This window comes from Protopterus annectens, chromosome 17.part0, assembly GCF_019279795.1.
Source record: "Protopterus annectens isolate FY-2018-M chromosome 17.part0, PAN1.0, whole genome shotgun sequence".
NCBI classification, from domain to species: domain Eukaryota; kingdom Metazoa; phylum Chordata; order Ceratodontiformes; family Protopteridae; genus Protopterus; species Protopterus annectens.
The window spans coordinates 510,536,088-510,549,534 of record NC_056751.1 but is presented as its reverse complement, the minus strand read 5'-3'; the positions used below and the strand labels follow the sequence as shown (position 1 = coordinate 510,549,534).

At 44.2% G+C, this 13,447-nt stretch overlaps 1 protein-coding gene across 1 annotated transcript in view; it reads left to right on the top strand.

The window, feature by feature from the left end:
- TBC1D17 (TBC1 domain family member 17) overlaps nucleotides 1–13,447 on the top strand; it is a 1,580,308-nt gene that overhangs the window by 198,742 nt on the left and 1,368,119 nt on the right. The window contains exon 3 of the mRNA XM_044059599.1: nucleotides 9,288–9,362. Within this exon, the coding sequence (XP_043915534.1) occupies nucleotides 9,288–9,362 (75 nt within the window). The remainder of the gene's footprint in view (nucleotides 1–9,287; nucleotides 9,363–13,447) is intronic.

Genomic DNA, 13,447 nt, shown 5'->3' with positions numbered 1-13,447 from the left:
ATATGGCTCGCAGCCCACCATGGATTTTGCCTCAAATACCCCATTTGCTCACGCAACAAGACAAACAGATTCTACACAGCCAGCTCAAAACCTTAAATCTGGCTGCATGGCAAATCTATTAAACATCCAACCAGCTCCTCTTTCACAAGCAGTTCTGGATGTTATTCTGGAAGCCAGGAGGCCAAGCACCAGGAAGGCTTACTCGGACAAATGGAAAAGGTTTTGTGCCTGGAACCAAGCTAAAGGCCAAGACACAACTTAGCCTCACATGCCTCACATTCTGCAGTATTTAGCTGAGATGTTGCACAAAGGACTTTCCTTTTCCTCAATTAAAATCCATGCTTCAGCTATTTCAGCTCACTACGACACGAATCCACCTTTATTTTCAAATCCTCTTCTAAGGCAGTTCCTCAGAGGGGCAAAAAACATTAGACCACCTAGGAGAGCTCCTACACCAACATGGGACCTCAACTTTGTACTGGAAAAACTAATGCTACCTCCCTTTGAACCAGCTTTCTCTGCAGACCTTCAGTTCCTATCCTGGAAGACTGCCCTGCTCCTGGCAATAACTTCAGCTAGGAGAGTCTCAGAACTACAGGCACTAATGGCAGTGGAACCTTTCCTCATTTTTCATAAAGACAGAGTTTCTCTACGAACTAATCCTTCCTTTATGCCTAAGGTGGTTTCTGGTGTAGCTTTAAATCAAACCATCCACCTACCCACCTTCTTCCCCAATCCACAGAACAAAGGTGAGAAACTCCTGCATTCCTTGGACATTCACAGGCAGCTTCGTTACTACTTGGATAAAACTAAGACTTTCAGAAAAACTGAGCAGCTCTTTGTATCCTATGCTACAGCTTCTCAAGGGAGGGCTATATCCAAGCAAACCATTTCAAAATAGATAGGTCATTGCATACGGTTCTGTTATACCCACCATGGGATACCAGTTCCTGCTACCATTAGATCCCACTCTGCCAGGGCAACAGCTACCTCTACAAGCCTTTCTCAGGGGGGTTCCTACCAAGGAAATTTTAGAAGCTGCAACTTGGAGTTCTGTACACACCTTCACCAAACACTATCACTTACCTCTTTACTCTAAGTCCAGGGCGGGCTTCGCCACTGCAGATGTTCATCGTGCATACAGCTGCAGTCATAACAGATGGGTTCTCTTGCCGTCAGGCGGGTCCTCGGTCGGCCGAATTCCAAAGTCTAGGTCTGGTGTCGGTTGTCGTCGCTTTTTCCCTGACGTCAGTGCGACAGGGGTATAAAAGAACCAGCCGACGCCATTTTCTTCAGTCTTTCTTGCCGCGCGGTTCCCGAAGCAGAAGCAGTTCGCAAGTGCAGGTCAGCCAGCTCCTGAAATTACGAAAAATTTGCAACCGAAGTCGTCTTGAAATCTAAGTACCCCGTTGGGGAAACTTTTCTTGCCTCAGACCGATGTCAGACAAAGTTAATAATTGTATTTCATGTGGGAAGCAAATACCGCATAAGGATTTTCATTCCCTCTGTATTCCTTGCTTAGGCCCAGACCACGACATCTCGGTCTGTCGTTTTTGTGCTACATTCAACAAATGCACCATTAAGCGTCGGGCGGAGTTCACCCAGCATTATTTTGGCAAAAAATTTAACTATATTATGTCGTCGGATATTCCAACTCCAGTTTTGTCTAAAAAACGCAAAGATATGGACCGACACACTAGGTCCTCGGCCTCTACCGACACCACGCCAAAGCCGACTACAGGTGATCCGGTTCTCAGCGAGGCGCCTATGCAGCCCCTGACTACCGACGACACTTCATTGGCGGTGTCTTCTGTGCCCGAGGTCGCAGGCTCCTCGGCCCACACCCCGACTACAGATACCGAAGCCACTCTTGGTGGTGAATCTAAAAATGTAGACAGGTCTGCCTCCTCTCAAGGTGTCTTCAGACCTTCCTCTTCTTTTTCCATCAAGGCTTTCACTAAGTCTAAAGCAGCCATGCATTCTAAGAGACAAGCTACACAGGGCCCTTCTCCAGGCCCCATGCCTAAAAAAACAGATGCTTAAAATGGCTGAGGATTTAATTACTCTTATCAGGGGCTCTCAACCCCCCCCCCCGGACAAAAGGCCCAGAGTGGAGGAAGAATCCCCCTCCTCTGACCAGGCCTCCATTATATCCGAGCACTCTGATGAACAGGAACATTCTTACTCCCCTTTTGAAGATTCTGATGTAGAGGAGTCCATTCCCTCTGTCTCCCCCCCCCCAGAGGATTACTCATTTGGGGAAACCTTGCATACCTTAAGGGAACACTTCCACTGGGAAGGCCAAGAGTACTCAGATTCCAAGAAAAGGCTTGGGGAGTTTCTCTTGCTACCTCAGCACAGGCCTCTGGCTATACCTCCTGTCTTAGACATACTAGATGATGTGTACTCAGAGGCCTGCCTTAACCCGGATTCTTTACCTCCAGCCCCAGTCAAGCCTGACAGGTACTACCGGGTTCCTGACTCACACCAATTTTTATACAAAAGCCATGCGGCTGACCCAGAAACTATCTCGCAGGGCCCCAAGGGAATTAAGGCCTCCACTGCTAAAAATCCATTACCTTCCGAGAGAGATTCCAGATCCTTAGAAAGGTGGGGGAAAAAGGTATATACCTCGGCCACCTTAACCATGAGGGCATTAAACTGCCAGTTCCATATGCTAAAGTACCAACAGTTTCTGTTATCACAATTGAGAAGTAAAATGTCACAACCTGAACAACCAGACTTGAAGGAGTTGCAGGATTTGATGCATAGTGCAGAACAAGTGGGTAAACATACCTTGCAATGTGGTTTTGATGCTCTAGAGGCCTCATGTAGAGCTGCTGTTACAGGATCCAGTGATACGTAGACATGCCTGGATCAAGGAACAAACCTTACCAGATCATGTCAAAGCTAAATTACTAGATGCCCCTCTTTAAAAGGATGTATTATTTGGTGTTAAAGCTGAGGAGGTATTAAAGAAAATGGAGGAAAAGGCTAAATCAATGCAAACAGTAAAAGATTTTCTATAGGTACAACCTCCACGTTTCAGTAGAAATTGGCCTTCCAAAAATTGGTCCTTTCCAGCCACGGACAGACGCCGAAGAGGTAGATACAGGCGCCCGAGGGGCAGAGGGCAATCTCAAGGATCGTTTAGAGGCAGACAATGGCAAGCTCCTACACAAAGAGGTGGTGAGGATAGTTCGCAGCCATTCAGAAAGCAAGCCCAGTGACTTTCCCCTTTGCATGCCAAGCAAGGCTCAAATGGCAGCACCCTTAGGCGGAAAACTGGCATTATTTTCAAAAAATTGGCATATTGTCACAAAAGACAAATGGATCCTGGACATTATAAACAGAGGCTACAGATTCCATTATCACACCCTTCCAAAAATGAGAGGCATGCCAAACCTGCCACACAATCAAAGGGCAGAGGCACAAAGACAAATTTCAGATCTCATGGACATGAAAGCTATTCAAGAGGTACCTACTCACGACCAAGGTCAAGGTTTTTATTCCAGGCTATTCCTGGTACCAAGGAAGGGAAAAGATTGGAGAACTATTTTGGACCTACCCATCCTAAGCACATTTTTACTCGTACCAAAATTCAGGATGCTCACTTTACAGCAGCTTCTTCCCATGCTGGGCAAGGAGTCCTGGCTGGTAACATTGGACCTCAAGGAGGCATATCTGCATGTCCCAATCAGACAAAATTGCAGAAGATACCTCAGATTTCTTGCAGGTTCAACCCATTATCAATTCTCTGCATTGCCCTTTGGCTTATCTACTGCGCCCAGAGTATTCACGAAATGCCTGGCATCAGTAATTGCCTACTGCAGACTTCAAGGGATACAAATATACCCATATTTGGACGACTGCTTGATCCAAGCGGACAGCAAGCACATACTTCTGAAACATCTGGCTTATGTAATAATGTTGTTGAATTCTCTGGGATACACAGTCAACAAAAAGAAATCAAGGCTAATACCCTCTCAGAAAATAATTTTCCTGGGTGCCAACTTGGACACAAACACCCAGATGGCCTACCTCACGCCAGAGAAGCAGGGGCAACTAACTCAATACTTCAGAACACTAGCAAATTTCACCAGGCTGACTGCAAGGAAAATCCTGCAGGCTCTGGGATTCATGGCATCTTGCATCCTACTAATCCCATGTGCAAAGCTGCATATGAGGAAACTTCAATGGTACCTGAAAAACCTATGGTCTCAACACAGCCACAGTTTGGAAACAGTAATACCACTAATTCCATGTCTTCAAAAGGAATTTCTGTGGTGGGCTCAAGCATGCCAAACAAACACAGGTCTCCCATTCTGCAAGCCTCAAGCAAATCAGGTCATCACAACAGATGCCTCAGACTACGCCTGGGGGGCGCACATGACAGATCGGTGCATTCAGGGCAAATGGTCCCAAAAAGAAAAGCACCTTCACATAAATCAAAAGGAAATGCTAGCAGTAATAAATGCTATTATAGCTTTCAAAGACCTTCTGCATCCAGGTCAACTATTGATAAGGACAGACAACACCACAGTAATGTGGTACATAAACAGGGAGGAACCCATTCATACCCCCTATGCAGGCTGGCCATGTCACTTTGGAACATGGCTCTGGAATTACAAATCGAACTCCAAGCACAGTACTTGCCAGGCAAGGAAAACACACTGGCAGACAACCTCAGCAGAAATATGACAGATCCACACGAATGGAAGTTGCATCCTCAAGTTTTTACAGAGATAATTCAAGCATGGGGAAGGCCAGACATAGATCTCTTTGCCTCCCACAAAAATCACCAATTGACAAAATTCTGCTCAAGGACTTTTCATCCAAAGCCCTGGAGAGTGGACGCTCTCTTTCAGTTGGACAACAATGACAGTTTATGCCTTCCCACCTCTTCCTCTGCTGCCCAAAGTTCTATTAAAACCAGAGCAGACAGACCAAAGATGATTCTCATTGCTCCAGACTGGCCAAGACAACACTGGTACCCACTCCTGAGGAGCCTGACGCATTCCCCACCATGGACCCTTCCTCTAATGCCTCTTCTTCTGACTCAGCACAACTTCAAAACTCTTCACAGTCAGCTGAAAACACTCAATCTGGCCGCATGGAAGATTCCTTAACATCACAACGGACCTTACTCTCCAAGGAGGTGCAGGATGTCATTTTGGAGGCCAGAAGGCCATCTACTAGAAAAGCTTACTCCGCAAAATGGAAACGGTTTTGTGCCTGGAATGAGAAAAAGGGCCAGAATCCTGGAAAACTGAATTTACCTCAAATATTACAGTATCTAGCTGAGCTGCTAAGCAGTGGGCTTTCATTCTCCTCCATCAAAATCCATGCCTCAGCCATTTCTGCAGAATACAACACTGATCCGCCTTTATTCTCTCACCCCCTCTTAAGACAGTTCCTCAGAGGGGCTAAGAATATAAAACCACCAAGGAAACGACCAATACCTGCTTGGGACCTCAATTTCATTCTAGAAAAGCTGACCTTGCCTCCTTTTGAGCCAGCTGCCTCAACAGATTTGCAATATTTGTCCTGGAAAACAGCTTTCCTTCTGGCTATTACCTCAGCTCGTAGGGTATTGGAATTACAAGCCCTCATGGCTGTGCAGCCTTTTATCATCTTCCATCAGGACAGAGTTTCCTTACGAACCAACCCGTCCTTTATGCCAAAAGTGGTATCCGGGGTAGCTTTGAATCAGGCTATACACTTACCTACCTTTTATCCTAATCCTCAAAACAAAGGAGAGAGATTACTATATTCCTTGGACATTCGCAGACAACTGCGTTATTATTTGGACAGAACAAAGCCTTTCAGAAAATCAGAACAGCTCTTTGTGTCCTATGCTATAGGAGCTCATGGGAAGCCAATTTCCAAACAAACAATCTCAAAATGGATAGCCCACTGCATACGCTTTTGTTACTCTTTTCATGGCAAAACTGTACCTGCAGGCATCGGATATCACTCCACAAGGGCCACAGCTACCTCTGCAGCTTTCCTCAGAGGAGTTCCTACCAAAGATATTTTGGAAGCAGCCACTTGGAATTCTGTGCATACCTTCTCCAAGCACTACCACCTACCATTATACTCCAAAACTAGAGCAGGCTTTGCCACTGCAGTCTTGCAGGGCATCCTGGCTCCTCCTAGTTCCACCTAGTGCCTACCACCCCTTTCTTAGCTTTGGGATTCTACCCATTTGTTATGACTGCAGCTGTATGCACGATGAACATAGTACAGTTTTGTACCTACCACAAATGTAGATGTTAGAGTGTTAATACAGCTGCAGTCCAGGTTTCCCTCCTTCCTTCCCCTCTTGGGACAGGCCTATTGGCTAACACCTCCTCATACAACCTGATTGGGGTATTCATTTATGGTGTATTTGCTTGCAACTACTGTATTTTGATTATATGGCATTGCTTTATTACACACATTTATGTATTGCCTTCCTTCTGGGGGCACCTGACATCTGTGGCAAGAAAAACTGAAGAAAATGGCGTCGGCTGGTTCTTTTATACCCCTGTCGCACTGACGTCAGGGAAGAAGTGACGACAACCGACGCCGGACCTACACTTTGGAATTTGGCCGACCGAGGACCCGCCTGACGGCAGGAGAACCCATCTGTTATGACTGCAGCTGTATTAGCACTCTAACATCTACATTTATGGTAGGTACAAAACTGTACTTTCTGCAGGGCCTTATTGCCTCCACTAACCCTCTGATACCTCCCCCCTACCTTAGCTTTGGGATTCAACCCAAGTGTGATGACTGCAGCAGGGTAACTCGATGAACATAGTACAGTTTTGTACCTACCATAAATGTAGATGTTCGAGTGTTCACCCTGCTGCAGTTCCATGTTACCCTCCCTCCATCCCCTCTGATCTACTGACTAAATCTCTGCTATGCCTTACTGATGTATTTGCTTATAGCTGAAGGGATTTTGTCTTTGTGCAGTGTTCACACCATTTGGTACTAATTCTGATCACCCTTTTGGTGGCACCTGACATCTGGGGCAAGAAAAACTGAAGAAAATGGCGTTGGTTGCAATATATATACCCCCTGGCGCACTGACGTCAGGGATGAGGCGACAGCAACCAATGTCGGACCAAGATTTTGGAATTCCGGCCGACTGCGGAACCGCCTGACGGCAGGATAACCCAAGTGTGATGACTGCAGCAGGGTGAACAATCGAACATCTACATTTATGGTAGGTACAAAACTGTACTTTTTATTTGGACAGAACAAAAAGCTTTAGGAAAGCTGGCCAGCTGTTTCTTTTCTTTTCTGTGTCAAGGCTGGGAAGGCCTGTGTCTAAAGTGACCCTATCCAAATGACTCAACAATTGCATTTCATTTGTATACTACTTGAGAGGAATGCCCTTACCTACAAGGCTTAGAGGTCATTGTACTAGAGGTGCTTTGATTCCCTTTTTCTCTCAGGCTTCTGTTTATATTTTTACTGCAGCTTCCTTGTCCAATACTCATACTTTTGTTTCCATTACAAGCTGGATGTTCAGTGTAGTGCAAGAACGTCATTTGGTTTCACCATTTTATGGACTGTTCTGTCTTAGGGCCTCTGTGTGGTTTTCTCTGGCTGGGGACTTTGTCCCACAGTTTGCAGCCAGATATAAAAGACCACATCAGATACAAAAGTTATGTACTTAACGATAGATACATGTTGTTATCTTCTGTCCGGTTTAACCATCCCTCCCTCCCTGCTTACCGGCTCCAAATTGGCATGGTGGTTAGCTGAGTGCTCCTGACTGATCTGGTGGCCAGGGTTATGAGTCACTCTGCATGGGTCCTTGCCTGTTGCCCATGCATGGGTCCTTGCCTGTTGCCCATTTTACTATCATTTTCTTGTGGATGTACTAGTGAAGTTTGATATTTTGTTAGGGGGAGTGATCAAGGGAAAACTCGATCTGAAGGGAAAAGGGGAGTGCAGAGTAATATGGTTAGAGGAGGTGGAGTTCTGGCCTGAAAACTCTAAAATTGGCCGGCTTCAAGTTGAAGTCAGATGGTACAAGACCGCAAGAATCTGCCGTTACGGAAAGAGCATAACTTTCATTTTTCCATAATTTTCATGTAGAGTTTGTGTAAAGAACTGAAGATGGCACTCATCACTGATACTGGCACATAGTCTGAGTGAGACTGGTACTGGTCTTGTGATGTCTTACTGCTGGAAATTCTGCACAGATCTGACATGACTGAAAATGGGAGATCCTATATTATGAATACTACTGCAAGTGAAGCTTCCTCAGAGATTTAGTGTTGCTGTCTGTAATGACACGTGATCATGCCTTTTAGTCTTTCACTCCATTTTGTCAACGATTTATGCAGTAATTCTACTGGCCATCAGCTGCTTTTGTTCACCTTCATTTTTTTACGAGTTAATTTGTTCTTGAATGAATGCTGTGATCTCAGCTGTGCTGTCACAGATGTTTCTCATCTACCTTGGGGAACTTTCCAGTCAGTTTTGTTAATACTAGATATAAATACATTATTTTCTTTGTACATGTATCATGTTTTCTTCTTAGCCTTTTTTGTCACCTCTTGTGAGAATAGCAGTAACTTCTGTTTTCTGTAACTGTTTTAATGTGCTTTTCTCAAAATATTCCTCTGTAATGGAAAGTTAATTTTTACTTGCAGTTATAGACTGCTTCATAGTGCTTTTCTCTGTAAGTTTACTAGTTTGATAGATTCAGCACATCCACATTAATGCAAAATAACTTGGTATATTGCAATTCTGTACCTGTATTTTAACATGCATTTGTTGCCTGTGTAAGGGAATTGATTTGTAATGGACCCTTTTCAACCATGACCATGCCAAAGGCAACGTAAAATAGCTGCAGAGTGAACAGTATGATGTGCTTAATACAAATATATCAGGCTGAGGTGTACAAATAAACAAAATAAAGCTGTAGTAAGCAGGGTAAAATGGCATCTCGGGTGCATTAATAGAAGAACCAAGTCTAGGTTTATTATTAGCCATTGATGTATTTTGTATCTTAGGATGTGATTCAGTTTAGGGGTCTAGGGGTTTGAAATGAGAATTGTGTGTATAGTTGAAAGGTGACATGCAGTGAACCATACTTGAAGGCAGAGTCTCAGCTATAGTTATGTTTTGGTGAGTACAGTGTATTTTAGTGTATGCACACTTATATAGACCACTTACTTAAATCACCAGAGATGAAGTCAAGGTTTTTGTGTTTAAAAATGTTTAAGGAACAGACATTTGATTGGTGCACACTTCTGAACTTACTTTCCTTGTTTTCTTAGGATATTGTTCCAGTTTTAGAGTGGGTTCCTGTGGAAGAAAGTGGAGATGTGCCTCATATTGTGTATTCCAAGAAAGTAAGTTAACACAAAGCTGATACGTTGGGGAGGCAAGTTTTTACCATTTTGTTGCTTCGTTTTGGAGTGCAGTATTATAACCAGAGATTTTTCTGGTCAGTCTAAAAAGTATGATGACCAACTGCGCAGACATTTGTTTTTTGAACACAGCTTTATTATACTAACAATTTATCGAACAACATAACCAACATCATCATTTTTGTATCACAACTATAAATTTGAGTTTACATATTCAAATATTTTCATCAACTTTAACATTACAAACTATCAACATTTTTCAACCAGTAAACCTTCATGACATTCACTACTCTTTATTTTTATTCCACTTTCATTTCCCCCGACATTCCTTTCTTTCCTATCACTCTAATCTCCATTGTGAAGTTAATGATTCCAAACACATCCCATTTAAGGATATACACCTTGTTCATTCCCCTATCTAACAAGCTTCCCTGCATCTACTCATCTACTTTATTTTATAATAACTAGTGCATTATCCAAAGCTGGTTTAATCCTTGAAGCTGATGTTGTCTCTCTCACTCTGCTTCACTGATGGGTTACGGGTCTGATCCTCAGATCTGACTCTGACACCTTCTACAGACTTTAGCTTCCAGGCTTGAGCTCCTCCCTTACCCATAGCCCTCTGCTTCTAGCTGTTCCTCCTCAGAGTTTGTTTGCCACCAGTGCGTGCAGACATGATTTCCAGTGCTCTAAGCAGATAAGTGTTTTCTTGTATTGTTCTTAGTTGTGAGATATATATGTGTGTGTGTGTGTGTGTGTGTGTGTGTGTGTGTGTGTGTGTGTGTGTGTGTGTGTGTGTGTGTGTGTGTGTGTGTGTGTGTGTGTGTGTGTATGTGTATATATATATATATATATATATATATGTGTGTGTATGCATGTGTGTGTGTATATATATATATATATATATATATATATATGTACACGTGTGTGAAACATTTTTATAGCGGTTTCTGATTTTTCCTCCCTTTCCTTTTCAGTGTGTGTGGACGTTCCATAGCTTTCTTTGATTTTGATATTTAACTGGATTTTTTAGGATGGATAAACCAACAGGGTTTAAGAGGTGCACTGAGTGTGACAGAAAAATTCCACCCTCAGATGCACATGATAAATGTGTTTACAGTTTGGGGGTGGTCCATTTGGATTCTTCTTGCAATATTTGTGAGGGTTTCAATCCTCTGGCCATCCAAGAGAGGAAGAATAAGTTAATTCTGAAGGGCCTTCTACCAGCTCCTTTATTTTCTCCAGGGGCTCAACCCCCTCTGAGAACTTGCAGGGATCCAAAGCAAAAAAACACTGCCTTAAGGGCTCCAGGGCATCATTGGAGCATCCTGCTATAATTACCAAAGAGTCAGATCCGAAAATGTTGGTGCCAAGATCTATCTCGGATTCTTCAGATCCAATAAACTTGACAGCTCCAAGTGAGCCTTCTTCCGGACCAGAATTTTTCAAACCGACTACATCTTCAGATCCTACCAGTCCATCCGCTTCATGTCTCCCACGGTGCCGACCAAGATCCTCCAAACCCCAAGGCACTCACTATCTTCAGTAGCTTCTTTCAGATCCTCTAGATGCCTATACGATGATGTGGACAAGATGGTCAGGTCTATTATCAAGGCTGAGGTCCAGATGGAGGTACTTCCAGCTCCATCCCCTCTGGGATCTGAGAGAGTCCCTGCCACTTTTTTTTCTCCTTCTCCGATCCAAGTAGCAGTTTCGGTGCCCCAGGACAGCAGTCTCCCGAGGGATTTGGGGTTGGATCAGAGGACTTTTGCTTTCATGGTGCTGACCATGACCTTGACTACCTCTGCTCTGAGATCCTCTGATTGGATTGAGTCCCATATCCATGATGTTGCGGCCGGATCTGAGGGGCGAGATTTGTCTGTCAGATTTTTTCCCTTCTCCTTGGAGCTTTGGCCCTTGATAGTGCGAGTCCAGTTCTGTCTGGGAGTCTGGGTTCTGGGGTGCTCCTTCCTTCTTTCTTGGGGACTTCAGCTCCAAGGGAGTGGGGGAGGGTATCCCCAGGACCTTCGGCTTTCCAAGTTTTAGAAAAGTCTTTCTCTGTGGACAGAGAGCTGGAACCTTTGACCTCTGCTCCTCCCCATGTTCCTGCATCGGGTCTGGGTCTTGAACCTTCCAGTTCTTTTCAGGGTCAGCCTGCCTCTAAGAACCACCAGACCTTTCCACCTGAGGTGGCCCCTTCCTCTTCTGGATTCTTGCCTAAATATCCCACATAGGAGATTCCACGGAAGTGGATGTAGAGAGGAGGCAATTGGACTTCCCTATGAAGTCCCTCACCGAGGATGCGGACTATGATGAGGGAGAAGGATCTTCCGAATCGCCACTGGATGATGTCTCCTTTGCAAATATCTTAGAAATTTTAAAACTAAGAGGTGACTGGTCATCCAGAAATCCTTCTTTGGAGGAGTCCATATTCTTGGAGGCCTTTGGAGCGAGCCCAACTACATTTTGGGTTGTCCCCCCCCCCCCCCCCATTGGATGCTCTTGTAGATCTTGTTGCCAGTCTGGCCTGGAAGGAGCTGGACACCATAGAGCCTGTACCAAAGTGTCCAGATAAAATTCTTTCTCCTTCCGAGGAATGAACTTTTTTAGAGCAAAGGCATCCCTGTTTACACTATGGTGGTGACAGCAACTACAAAGAAAGAGCTCACCAGAACTTGACTATCCACCCACCTAACAGGGAGTCCAGGGTGCTTTCCAGTTTTGGGAAGAGCACATTAGCCTCTGCAACTTTTTCACTTGGAGAGCTTAATTACTTGGCAGAGTTTATTCGCTTGCGGAGAGACCTGGTTAAGGAACTCCTGAGTCCTTGGTGGAGTGCTTGCTTAAGGAGGAGCTGGATAAGGTTTCTCCAAATCTGACCCCTCTCACTTCCCTGTCAAAATATTCCATGAGGATAGTTTCCCATTCAGTGGAAGGATCCTCGAGGGCAACTGGCACCAGCATGACACCTATGCAGACATGCATGGATGAGGCTTTGTGGTTTCACTGAGCCCTTTGAGAGGCATCTTTTGTCAGTGCCGCTTTTGATGGTTAAGGACACCCTGACCTGCATTGAACAAGAAGGTAAGACTTTGTCTGCCATGGGTATCTAGTTTTCCACTCCTCAATGAACCTATTAAAGAATCAGAGGGGCTAGGAAGACTTTGTTCTGAAAATCACAAGGTTCCTTTCCTGATTAAAGCGGAGAGTACTCGTCCAGTGGCAGTGGATGAGGCTTTAATGGGAAACGCCACCCTAGAGGCAGAGAGGGCCTGCAAAACCAGGGCTTTAGGGAACCTTTTCTGGCAAATCCTTTCAGCAGTCCTGAAGGATTGCTTGACTGTCTGACTCTGGAGCAGTCGGTGGCTGTCTTTTCTTGCACCCAGGTGACTGGGCCCAGATAACAACAAATGCTTCAGTGCAAAGCATAATATCCAAAGGCTACTGTATTCCCTTTTCCCAGATCAAGCTGCAGGCAGGGGAGGGTATTGGTTTAAATGAGGTTATTTCTGTAAAACCCCTGTTAATTAAGAGAGCTAGGGACAAAAGGATATGTTAAAAAATTTCCATGAAGGTAGGAAAGTTTATTTCAAGTGTATTAAATATGGTATAGATGTTTGTGTTTTTAAGTTGTATTTTTTTAAACAAAGTGATTGTATTTTTAAATGCATTTATGTGGTCGTGATGTCATCCACCCATTAGGCTGTAAATGTTGGATTCAACACAAGACATGTATTCTGATGAAGTCCCCGTACTGATTGAATGAAAGCGCTCAGCGAATACTTTTTAAATATTTTTATGTCTTAATAAAACTTTTGATACCTTTGGAAGGTTATGGAGAGTTCTGGCTGCAACACAGCGATTTTTATTATTTTATTTTATTTTCGTTTTGGTTGTCACTGGGGTCATTGTTTAAACAGTTTTGGCATTCCTGTATCTAGACAATTGGCTACTAACTGCCCCCATTTTGTATCCACATTCTCAGGCCAGGGACTATCTGTACTGGATAGTCCACTTACTAGACATCGCCATAAATCCAGACAAGTAACTAAGACATCGCCAATCCC